This window comes from Emydura macquarii, unplaced genomic scaffold (genome assembly GCF_026122565.2).
Source record: "Emydura macquarii macquarii isolate MOO-44397 ecotype Brisbane River unplaced genomic scaffold, CSIRO-AGI_Emac_v2 contig_2924, whole genome shotgun sequence".
Taxonomy (NCBI): domain Eukaryota; kingdom Metazoa; phylum Chordata; order Testudines; family Chelidae; genus Emydura; species Emydura macquarii.
The window spans coordinates 3,519,097-3,531,875 of NW_027133061.1; the positions used below are offsets into that span (position 1 = coordinate 3,519,097).

Sequence of the window (12,779 nt, forward strand, 5' to 3'; positions counted from 1 at the left end):
TGTCCCACTGGTGATCGTTTTTCCACATGGCCCTGTGACACAATGATGGATCCCGCACTTTTGCTGCTTCCCTTTGATTAACTAAGGTCCTGACCTTGTAATCTGATTAATTCAAGTGGGCCCCTGTGCTCACGTGCTTCCTGAGGCTTTGCAGAGATTCAGGGCTCCTCCCTCATGAATCAGATTTTGCAACATCAGGACCTAAGAGTTTGTTTCATCTCCAATTAGTGTGGCTTTGCATTTCTGTCGCAGGCTAAGTAACCCAGACCAGACCTGGGCCTGCTGATCAGACTGAGCCAAAACTTTTCAGACAATTGAATATATTTTTCCTTTTGGAAGAGGATGTGTCATTTCTATTACATGCATTGTTTACAGATGAGATTAGAGCTGGGATCTTCATAGCAACCTCAGTGCTGAATTGGAGAGAAGAGAATGCATTTAATGCGCTGTAGAAATCTGTGTTTTCACTCCGAAACTGTATCCTGCAATGATTCAGTCAATACGTTCCTGCAAATCATATTCCAAAGTAAGGCAATTATCCTCCTGCCAGATCCAGAACTAAGGCTCCCCCACGGCCTGTGGAGTAGAGCAAGGCACCAGGTGTGATTCACAATGCTCCTGTGACTACCATTCACAGCTGGCAGTTGCAGCAGGGGATGAGGATTCTAGGTTCACCCTTTCCCTGTGTATTTGCTCATTCGATAGCTTGCCCCATACCTGCAGCTAGATTTACAGCCTTTGGGCCTGGTTCCCTGCTACTGTGCATCATGTGCTGTCATTTATACGTAGGTTGAAAACTGCTGCTATCCTGATTCAGCAACATTATACACCTACTTTGCATAGGTGCAAATGACTATGCAGTGGAAGAACAAATCAGGCCTTTCATCTCTGCACTGTGTCCTTGGTCTGAGGGCTGCACTGCAGGTGGCAAAGGCAGACTTTGCTCTGTAGGTCACATTTTACAACAACAGTAGCACTTGGTTCCCTGTGGCTGGCCTTCTCCATGCCACCAGACGATCTCAGGTCATTTCTGACTGCTGGTGTGAGTAACATGGGTGCTAATGTCTTTTCATAAGGCTTATGGGAGCAGCACTGCAAGATACCAACCCAATTTTGTGTAAGCATGGAAAATAAGTTCCCCCTCCAAGAAATGTCCACAGTACACCTGATATCCCAGGTTGCTAATAATTTTTTGTGACCTGTATTGTGGAAAATCTATACATGTGGTTAAGGATGTATTGATCCATCTACTTAGCCTCTCCACCGCTGAGGTGATTTCTGCAACTCTACTGCTTCCCCAATGGGCACGTACTAGTTTCATCCATGTGACCCGTCCTTCACTCCAATGCAGTTGTCAGGGACAACAGTTAGCACTTAAATAACACTTCACATGTGCAAAGCAATGTATAGACATTAACCAATTAAAAACACCACTGGGGGATTATGGAGAGGGAGCTAAAAGTGCTCAAATTCTGGACCAACCAGCCATGGTCATTCATCATTTCTGCTGCTTATCTCAGATACGTCAGATGGATCTGATGGGAGGATTTTGCACTTAGAGCCCGCACATTGTTCTCAAACAGAGCAGTTAGATTACAGCAAGCCTAAAATTAGCAGTTTAACAGACCACATCTCAAGAGTGCATTCTGAAGTGGCGCATCCCTTTATATTTGTGGATAACACCCATAGCTGGCAATCCCACAGTGGTTTCCGTTGTTCCTCGACATTCGAATGAACCCTTTGTCACCGAAATAAACGCCCCAGCTGTTGGAAGGAGAAATAATGCAGAATTAAACATTAAAAGAATAAAACGCTATTTTTTTTTTATAAGCAGAGTTCCCCTCCCCCATTTTTTCATGCGTTTCACGATGTTTAGTAAAGTACAGTCCCATTCATACTAGTACAGACACATACATGCACAGCTCTACGCAGCTTACTCATGCCCTAGACCTGCTCCTGGGATGTGCAACTGTATGGATAAATATAGCTCAGGGGTGGATTTTCTTTTACCTGTTTTTCACAAGCCAAAAGTCCTTCCCATTCAAGGTGCCATAGCCGACAGCTAGAACCCCATGATTCACTTCCTGAGTGCACTTTGGGTCATCGTAGACTCCTGGAAGGAAAGCATGCACAATCACATGGGAGGAAGAAAAGCCTGCAGGGATTTCTCTGCTCTGAAAAGTTGTGAGCAACAGCATCCACATGGTATCAATGTACCTCTAACCTGATCCCCTATCAGGGAGGTAATAACAACAATCCCTCATTCTTTTCGTCAGTAGACCAAAAAGTGGATCAGTCTTATTATCTTCATTGTGCAGATGGGGAAACTGAGGCACAGAGAGGGAAGTGACTTGCCCTGGGAATAGAACCCAGCTCTCTTAAGCCCCAGTCCAGTGTGCTGTGCCATTGGGAACTTTAGTTTACATGGCCTGTACAATCATTGGCTCTCCTACTGAGGTGGCCAACGTGGCTTGTGTGAGGTGGGTACCTGCCCTCAAAAACTGGACTCAGACTCTTTATCTGCCACCAAAGAAATGGCAGCTAGAAAAGGATGTCTGACTGGCAGAGCTGAGCTATATTGCCCGAACAGTGAAAGACTCCATTATCCCACCTATTCCTTGAGCTATTTCCATACCCCTACTCCCATATACACGGGGAGGGAATTTTTCTCCCATTATGGTCCCTTCACAATGTTACCTTAAAATTCCCAAATCCACGTCATATGCCGCTACCTCCCCACTGCTGTGGCTTTTTTCTGCCGTATGGAAAGACTCCAGCAGCAGGAGCTATCAGGAAAATAGTCCAACAGCTCCCACTGCCTCCCCTCTGCCAGAGCCTTTCACTGCTGTGCATAGGCACACAGCGCAGCGTGAACACATCCTGTTTTTCACTGCTGTATGTAGCTACACCTACCCAACCTGCCGCCACTAGTGATGTGCAGTATAGACATACCCTACATATAAGATGAGTGACATTAGCTTCTAGCAGTAGTAGGTTTTTATCCTCTTGCCTGCTGCTAGAAGGGGACATATAACACACATTGAACCAAGGGGTTACATGATGGACCGCTCACAAAGAGCAAAACACGTGCTTCCAGCCGCCTGTGGCTTTTGTTTTATAATTACTGTAATTTATTGAAAAAACAAGAAAACAAAAGCCAAGTCTCCATGGGAAGAGCACAATGTGCGTGTCTTCTCAGTAACATGCTGCAGAACAAATAGCAACTGCCTCCACATTCCTCTTTACATTTAAAGGGGCAGTCCACAGGAAGCAAAGGCATCACTGCTTCAAACGACGTATAACACCAGGCGTGAGGTGTGGTAGGTTAGAGCACGTACCTGATCTGTACAGGAAAAATGTAGGCTGTGTCGCATCTATGGCAACAGACACAGGGCCGATATTGGCTATGGCTTCCTTCAGGGCTGCTTCATTAGCGTACGGCAGCTCAACGAACTTGGAACAGGTGGCAGCTCGCATGGTTTGGTTGTAATGACACGATCCGTCCTGACGGCAGCAAAGATTGGATGAAGCAGGAACATTTCAGTCTCTGGCATGAACATCCAACCCGCTCACAACATTTGTTTTTAATCTCCCTTTTATTCCCCTCCATTGTCTGAATCCCCACATTTCTTAGAACACTGCTGCTCCCCCTGGGGCATTCCTTCGGCCTCTGGGCATGGAGATTGGAGCTGGGTGACTAAGGGATTTTTTTCAGTTCAGTGATTCAACGGGAAAATCAAAAAACAAAAACAAAACACAACATTGGTTTGTTTCAAACCAAAGCGGAAATTATTTTTCAAGTTTTTTCACTGAAACAAACACACACAAAAAATTGAAAAAAAATTAATTTGGGTCAAATGAAACATTTTGAATGTCATTTCAAATTGACGTTTCATTTCAGAATGAGCTGTCAAAATGGTTCATTTGATTTTGGCCACAAATATTTGCCAAATTTAGGTCAAATTCACCAACAGTTTTGGTGCCCTGAAAATGCATTTTTTGGCCAATTTACTATTGGCCAAATATTTTTTATCCAGCTCTAATTGAGATCTCTCCTTTCCTTTCACTCAGAAGAAGAAGAAAAAATATGAGGACTCAGCCAACAATGACAGCAATAAAAGTCTGCAGCACATCTTTCACCTATGGATTTATGAGAATTATACAAACATTAATTAATTAAAAGCCTCCATGCCCCTGTGATCATTCTCTGGGTTTCACAGAGGAGAAGAGTGAGGAACACACAGAGCTAAGACCTGACTCCAAGTCCCTCTGCTCTAGCCACTAGGCACCACTCTCTATCCAACACTAGGATTAGCAGCCAGGAGTCCTGACTCCAAGGTCTACTGCTCTAACCACTAGTGAACGCTGCCTGAAGACCTCTTCTCTTGTACTTTGTGCTGACACAAACAGCAAAGGAAGACCCAGTAAAACAGGCCACAAAAAGAACAGAATGCTACACACTTGCAGGAAGAGATGCCACCAATAAAATATAAAAGGAACTATAGAGTCTGTGTTATGGGGGATGTCTACACTGCATAGTGGAAATGACGCCTAGAAAAGAGTACTGCTATGGAAATGAGTCTGGGGGTCATAGTGGATCACAAGCTAAATATGAGTCAACAGAGGCACACTGTTGCAAAAAAAAGCAAACATCATTCTGGGCTGTATTAGCAGGAGTGTTGTAAGCAACACATGAGAAGTAATTCTTCCACTCTACTCTGCATTGATTAGGCCTCAATTGGAGTACTGTGTCCAGTTCTGGGCGCCACATTTCAGGAAAGATGTGGACAAGTTGGAGAAAGTCCAGAGAAGAGCAACAAAAACGATTAAAGGTCTAGAAAACATGACCTATGTAGGACAATTGAAAAATCTGGGTTTGTTTAGTTTGGAGAAGAGAAGACTGAGACAGGACATGATAACAATTTTCAAGTACATGAAAGTTTGTTACAAGGAAGAGGGAGAAAAATTCTTCTCCTTAACCTCTGAGGACAGAACAAGAAGCAATGGGCTTAAATTGTAGCAAGGGCAGTTCAGGTTGGACATTAGGAAAAAATTCCTGATTGTCAGGGTAGTTAAGCACTGGAATAAATTGCCTAGGGAGGTTGTGGAATCTCCGTCATTGGAGATTTTTAAGAGCAGGTTAGACAAACACCTGTCAGGGATGGTCTAGATAATGCTTGGTCCTGCCATAAGTGCAGGGGACTGAACTAGTTGACCTCTCAAGGTCCCTTCCAGCCCTACGATTCTATGATTGTAAGCCTGAGTCTGTGGGACTTGAGCTTGTGGACTCGGTGTTTCCAAGCCCACACCTGAGCATCCAAACTGCATTGTAAACCTGGGCTTCTCCGGTCTCACAGCTGTGCTGACATGTCCATACTGCACGACATAGACCTTCTGACTCGGGTCTGCGGCCTGAGCTGTGCCCATATTGCAAAATGACAGGGCTTGGACTCTGACCCACCCCTCTAGCAGAGTCCCTGGACTTGGGCCTGAGTACTTGCTGACCTGAGTCAGAGTGATTTGTGTGTGGACAGAAGGGGAGCTTGGGCTCAAACTTGAGTCAGAACCTGGGCTTAGTGTGCAGTGTAGACACACCCTCTCTGTGTAAATCTTAAATTTGGATACCAACCTGAGCTGTGTATGGATAGGAAGCATCTGAATCAATGCCATTATTATCGATGATGTACTGGAAGGCATGGGTCATAAATCCGCCCCTGCAGCCGTGGTTCCCGTACATAGAGGAGCAGTCGACTAGGTTCTGTGTGCTGAGAGATACCAGGTTTCCAGTTTTCAGTTTCACCTGGGCTTCTAGGGCACCGACAGCACTGAAAGCCCAGCAGGCGCCACAGGCCCCCTGAAAAAGCAGAGATGCGCTCAGCCACTGCGGTGATGGGCACCCATGTCAGTACGGGAATAGATTGAGCCTCCCACCTGATTTTTCACATCAGTCACACATCCTTTGTCCCTCCAGTCCATGGAGTCAGGCACGTTGCTGCCAGGGCGTGGCCTGTAGGTGGAATTCCGATCAGGTCGGTGGGGAATTTTCACTCCAGTTAACAAAGCAGCCACTTCCTCGCTGGTCTAGTTAAAAGAACACACACACCCCACTTTAGACGGACATGCCTGTTGTTGTACAGGTTGGCCCCAGACACAGGGAAATTCAGATACAAACTCTGTGGCTCAGGTTCAACTCTTGTTCACTGAGGTTTTGTTTTCCTTTGTGCAGTGAAAAATATGAGCATGCCTGAATGATGGGTGCCACAATAGCCCGGGCTGTAGCTTTGTTTGCCGGGAACACTGGATTTCCTGATTCTTCATGTATGAACCCGCCTATCACAGGACATTAGTGGGGACAGAACTCAGGACTAGCGCTGTGGGAAAGTTTTCAGACAAGAAAAATGCATATTTGGGTTGACTGAAACATGGTGCAAATCCCTATCGGATTTGCCAAATTGTTTCAGATGGGAAAAAATAATTCAAAACTAGTCAAAGTGTGATTCCAAATGATTTTTCATTTCAAATTTTACTTTCCATTTTATTTTAAAAAAATTTAAAAGATCAATTCACCTAGAAAACTAAACAAAATGTGTCATTCGATCTGAAATGAATCGTTTTTGTCCTTTTCATTTCACCAGCACCATTTCAGGATCACCTGACACTAACTTTTTTTTTTGGTTTTGATTTTTTGGGTCAGCCACCAAACCAAAACAGATCTTTTCTTCACATAGCTCTACCCAAGAGCAATTGTTGCCAAGCCTCTTGATTTTATTGAGTGTGTCACAATATCTGGTGTTTTCCATAAAGCACCAACTTGGGTGGAGTCTTGAGATTGCATAAGAATTTCTGCTCTTTTTTTTTCTTTTAAAGTTTCCATCTCTCATATAGCTGTGGAGAACTGAAGGAAAACATAATCCTTATAGGTGCAAATCTCAGAGGCAAATAAAAAGAGCCTCCAAACCTACACTTTTTTACATCCCAGGATTTTTAAGCCACTCATGATTTTAAGGATTTTAAAAAATCAGGACTCCTCCCCTGGTGGCAGATTTCCCAAACACACCACTGACTCAGGCAAGTAGCACAAAGATTTGCACAGCTCTCGGGAGCTGTGATGGGGGTAGGCTGCTGTTGGAGGATGCATAGTGGTGCTATGCTTTGCAGGACTACCTCTGCAGGGCTCATCATTGGTTGGAGCTTATTCTGCCCCTGATTCAGTTACTTTCTCTGGTCACTGCACCCCCAGGGAAAGAGATAATGCGGAGATGCTCGGTCACTTGATCTGTAGCAATATTTTTTTAACGTACCATGTCTCCCAGGTGGTTCATGCCCAGCTCATAGGAATGCAGCCCCAGGGAGTGCTCGAGGTTATGCAGCATAACAAGCTTGAGGTTCTTTTCCCAGGTCACACGCCGTTCCCCTTCCTCTTTCTGGAATAAAAGCACAGCCCCCATGTTGTTATGTGGAAGCCCAGAGGAAGCCATCTGCAGTACACATGGGTTATAGTTCCACAGCACTTTTTCATTCCCAAGAAACCACAAGTGCTTTGCAAAATGCTGCCCAGCTCCTGCAGCACTCACTCAAGCAAAGCTCCCTAGGAGGAAATCAAGTGGAGTCTTAACAAGTTAAACATGGCTTAACAAGTTAAACATGGGTCCTTCATCACTACCAAAATGCAGCCAGTCCTGGAGTGGTGTGCAGCAGCTTTTTAACAGCACACAGCAACGTTACACAGCAGGTTAGGACAAGAAGAGAAGAATCACACTGTATCCAGTTAAAGAAAGGCAGAATGTAACTGCTCCCCAGGACAGTGATAACATCCTGTAATTTAGGAGAAAAGTGCTGGGAGATTCTCTAATGACCCCAAGAGGTCGGAGCCTTCAACTAAGCCAAAGTAATTAAGGAGCTGCACATACAATTAGGATGCAACACAATATTAATAATCAAACATTCACAAAGCCTCCTACAGCTGTGCAAATAACTGATTGTTCTGTTTGGCAGCCAAACCAAAGAAATGTTTTAAAAATCAGCTGAAAATGTTTTGATTTGGGTCGAATATTTTGTTTCATTTGGGGCTTTTTACACCTTTTATTTTTGTATTGAACTGAGGAAAATTCCAACCCGAGTCTGCATTTTTCCACAAAAAAAAAAAAAAAAAAAAAAAAAGAGAGAGAGAGTTGCGTGAAAAATGTCATCTGGCTCTAACATATCCCAAACAAAACACTCTTTAAAATATAAGCTAACCCCATGGGATGGTTTTGGCAAGGTGGAGGGTATATACAGGGCCCAATATTCATTACAATGGAACATACCTCTGAAAGCAGAGAGATCTTTGCAATGGAGAAGTGTTCTCAGTAAGAGCTGGCATAGGGCTAGCATACTAAAGATCCTGAATACCTGCTGAACTGAGGGGAGTTGGTGATGGAAACCCCTCTCCCCCAACTTTAAACACACAGCTACCCAGACTCTACCTTGTGGCTGTATTGCTTGCCATAGGTTTTCTTCCAGAGCTCCCAGTGGTTATCCAGCGTCGGGTCTGTGTGTAGATGTGCAGTAGCAGCAGAAAGAGAGGCCAAGAAGATACAACCCAACAGCTTCATTCTGCTCAGCTAAAAAAAAAAAAAAAAAAAGAAATAAAATAAAAAGAGCACATTGGTGACAAATGTCTGCATGGTTAAATCAAGTGTCTCCATTTCCTCCACTCAGCGATGTTGCAAAAGATCAGACACTGACTTGCTGAGATTTCTTCACTCTCTCTGCCGTGAGCAAAGTGTCATGCAAGCACTGCCCCTGCAGGAGCTGAATCTTGTACCTGGACATGAGCATCGGAGCCTGGTATTGAGGTGATACAGCGGGGAGGTCGGGATAGAGCTAGAGAAAGTCAGAGATAGTCTCAGCTGGGGTGAGAATTGATGTAGCTTCACTGAGGTCACTGGTGTCATTGTGGTCGCTGGAGCACCAGCTGAGGATCTGGCCCAGAGATATTTAGGTGAAGAGGGCTTGGATTTTCAAAGGAGCCCAAGTGATTTTCAAAGGGAGTTAGGCACCCAAACCCCATTGACTTTCACCTAACTCCCCTAGGCTTCTTTGAACATTCCAGCCTAGAGAGAGCAGTGTACGGGGCTAGAAAGACAGAGAGAGGGGCAGAGGAAGGATGTATGGGAAGAGGGAGAGAGGCGTATATGGGGACAGAAAGATAAGACCGATACACCCGGGTGTCTGTGGATGCAAAATACAAGCAAAATACAAAACGCCATTTCTTGCTTTTACTTCCTTAAACACATTGTTCCAAACAGGACAAAGGGAAAAAGCAAAAGCCAAACATACCTGATGGGCGTTCTCTCGGTGGATATTTCTAGGCAGGAATCAAGAACTGATCAGCAAGTAGCAAGAATTCCCCCAAATTCTCCTACCGAAGATGTCTCCTTGAGTGAACCCTAACACCCTTCCTGCTCTGACTGTATGCTGAGACGAAGGATTTCAGTTTGCCCTGCCATGCTAGTCACATGAGATGGTGAATGAGGAAATGGCAGGACCTCTGGTTTCACTTTTGTTGTGACTGTATCAAAATAGAGATACTCGCTACAGTTGCAAGCTGATTTTCATTCTCCAGCCCCAGAGCACTAAAATCAGGGGGTTTTCCTTCCCTTTCTGGAACCTGCACCGCATGATTCGGAGAGTTAAAAAATAAACTAGCAGGGTCAATATTTTCAAAAGCTGAGACAGGGTCCAAACAGTCACTGGGGCCCCCATGTAAGTTACAACCAGCATTAAGGTAACACCTAGCGATCCCAGCTTTCTTGTGCAGGGGTCTGTATGAACACAGAGAGAAAGACAGCACCTGGATAAGAGCAGGATGTCATCTTCCCACCACCCTCCTCCACTGTTTGCTACATTAGGATGGTGCAATGGTTAGAGCCAGTTGAAAAATTCTCTCTGGAACAATTTTTCATTGGAAAAGGTCGGTTGAAATTGAAACATTTTGCGGGAATGTGACGATTTCCATTAAATTGTCAGCAGAAGAGTTTCAAAACATTTTGTTTTGATTTGCTCATTTCTAAGTGTAAATATAATATAATATTGTGACAGGTTTTCCTAGGGCAGGTGGATGGTCCAGGACTTTCCAGGACTTATCACAGCCCAGCTCCAGCTACCGGCCTGGCCAGGGAGCGGGTCCTCAGGCAGAGAGGAAGAGCAGGGGCCGGGGCCACAGAGGGGGTGGGGCCTCCCCCCCACTCCTACTGAGGTTCTGGCACTCCTGATGTACAGCACCTAGCACAATGAGGTCCTAAGTGAGTGATACTCACATCTCAATGGTTCAGAAGCCAACTTAACTATCAACATTACCCAAAAGAGCCACAGTAGGGTGAATTCATTGTTTCATTTACTATAGTGCTATATATTCATATGTAAACAGTATGACGGGGGAAATATTTAGTGTGGGTATATACACTTCTCAAAGCAAAATGACTGACCAAGAATTATTTTATCAACTACAATTGGTTAATAACATAGTAAAAGCCTCCTGGATTAGTTAATAACTAAATCACCCAGCGTTTTAATATCATGTGCTGCAAAGAGCCGCAGGAGACACATTAAAGAGCCACTTGCTGCTTGCTCACGAGCCTCAAGTCTGAGTATCCCTGTCCTAGGTGCTATGCAAATAATAAACAGCAGCAGCTGGGAACAGCCTGCTGACGAAGGCAGGAAGCGCTAGGGGGTCCAATTTTCAAAAGGGCCCATGTGCCTTAGCAGTCTCAGTCCCATTTTCAAAAGTGATGTAGGCACAAAGGAACTTAAGCCCCATTGAAATGAGACTTCGGCTCTGGAGTACCTAAGTCAATTTTCAAAGGTGATTGAAGGGTGAATTAAACAGGGTGACTATACTTCCCAAATACACCACTTGGGGCTGGGCCATGCCCCTCACCCCCACGTGGAGCGGGTCTGAGCCCCCCCACCCTATGCAGGGCATCACCGCTCGCCCCCATGCATGTTCCTCGGCACCCTGCTTTTTTGGCAAAAGTGGGCATTTGTCCTGTTTGCTCTTACTCATTGATCAAGTTGGCAAGAGCAAATGGGACAAATTGCCAAAAGAGTCAAGACAGCTGGGACAGGGCTTAAAAAAGGGACTGTCCCGGCCACAATGGGACATATGGTCACCCTAGAATGAAGAGGTATCTAGGATAATTTTTCAATGGGACTCAAGCGCCCAGCTTGCTTAGGCGTGTTTGTAAAGCCCACTAGATGCTGATTTGCATCCTTAGGTACCTAAATACCTGGGAAAATCTGTCTCGGAGGTTCTTCTGAAAATCCTACCCTCAAGCTGGTCATACGCATGCTTAGGCATTGTCTACACTGGAAAGTTCGGACACTGCTGGCCGGTTACTGCAGTAATTGCACTGGTGCAAATGACAGCTTTGGCTATCTACAATAAGGGTTTGCTGCTGTCTAGCTACCCTGGCCCTGAGGGCTATAATAGGGTCCAATCCTCAATCTGGACAAGATTTTAGGCTCCTCAGTGGGGAGGCCCGTTTAATTTTGTCTGGGAAGTGTCAGGCACCCTCGAGGCGCCACATAAACACCAAAGTCAGCAGCTGCTAATCACTTCTCTGAATTACACAACAGCTGCTTGGAAACAGAGTAGAAATGAGCTCAAATTCTGAGAACTCTTGGTTTGAAAAACACAAAGACGAGCAACTGGAACCAAAAACTGCTCATCAAAGGGGGCTGAGTCATGGCCCTAAGTAACCGAACTTGACCCCAAATTGTATGATAAAACACCTAGTTCTCGCTCCTTGGCGCTCCATGGGCCCTTCAGACCATCATAGGCGCAAAGACTAAGCTTTGATCTACCTGCTTTGAAATCACAGGCCCTGGCAAATCAGGACGCTTAGGTTCTAGTCCTGTCTCAACCGACGATCCACTGGACAAGTGACAGCCCTTCTTTGTGACTCAGTTTCCCCTTCCATCCTCTGTGTGGCAGGAGCTGTTTCTCACCATGTGTTGGAATTTAGCTTTGTTTTTTTCTCAAAAGAAAGAACAGAAACCAAAAGCTTTTTCAGTTTGGGATGTTTTTTCACCTCCCCTGAACTCCCTTATTCAGTTGCAATTGGCAAAAAGGAAAGCTGGTGGGGAGGGGAAATACATTTGTTTTTTAAAAAATTTAAGATTTTTCACTGAGAAAAATGAGAACGTGTCCAAGTGTTCTGAACAAAATTAGAGAAAATTATTTTTCATTAAATATACCAACCATTTTTTCCTGATCCTCACTAGCAGCCTGTCAGATCACAATGGTGGGCTCCCCTCTGCTCTAGGAAAACAAGGACAGGACAATCTGCCTTAAGATTTAAGAAACTCAATCTATTCAGTTTATCCAAGAGACGGGTAAGAAGTCATGGCTTGATCACTACCTACAAGCACCTATATGGGGAAAAGAATTCCGAGAGTTAATGACTCTATAATTGAGCAGCAAAAAGCACAGCCAGATCCAATGGCTGGACGATGAGGCTGGACAAATTAGGACTGGAAATAAGTAGATGTGTGCTGCCTTGAGTGCAGGGGACTGGACTACATGACTTATTGAGGTCCCTTCCAGTCCTACACTTCCATGTTCTGTGATTAGCTTTCTGGTAATTGCCAATTTTACTGTGTACACAAATGGATTAAAAAAACATTTCCATCAATAACGGAAATTTACAGACAGGCAAAGAAAGAAAACAGTGCTGCTTGAGAGCCACGGTTTGATTTAAGACGATTTACTTTATTTGACATGTGATGTTGACAAT

The 12,779-nt window shown here is 44.7% G+C and overlaps 1 protein-coding gene across 1 annotated transcript; it reads right to left on the reverse strand.

The window, feature by feature from the left end:
- Positions 1-751: 751 nt before the first annotated feature.
- On the reverse strand, positions 752-9,478 carry CTSS (cathepsin S). The gene is made up of 8 exons (XM_067569514.1): positions 9,322-9,478; positions 8,466-8,603; positions 7,302-7,424; positions 5,932-6,081; positions 5,630-5,854; positions 3,339-3,504; positions 2,011-2,113; positions 752-1,764 (listed from the first exon to the last, which is right to left on the reverse strand). The coding sequence occupies exons 2-8, from the start codon at positions 8,592-8,594 to the stop codon at positions 1,665-1,667; spliced, it is 996 nt and encodes a 331-aa protein (XP_067425615.1). The 5' UTR covers positions 8,595-8,603; positions 9,322-9,478; the 3' UTR covers positions 752-1,664.
- Positions 9,479-12,779: the final 3,301 nt, after the last annotated feature.

Coding starts and splice junctions, on each gene's coding strand:
- CTSS (XM_067569514.1), bottom strand. CDS start 8,594: ATGAAGCTGTTGGGTTGTATCTTCTTGGCCTCTCTTTCTGCTGCTACT. Junction 6,082..7,301: donor TGAACCACCTGGGAGACATG/GTACGTTAAAAA, acceptor TCTTTTAACTAG/ACCAGCGAGGAAGTGGCTGC. Junction 3,505..5,629: donor CCTATCCATACACAGCTCAG/GTTGGTATCCAA, acceptor TGCTGCCGTCAG/GACGGATCGTGTCATTACAA.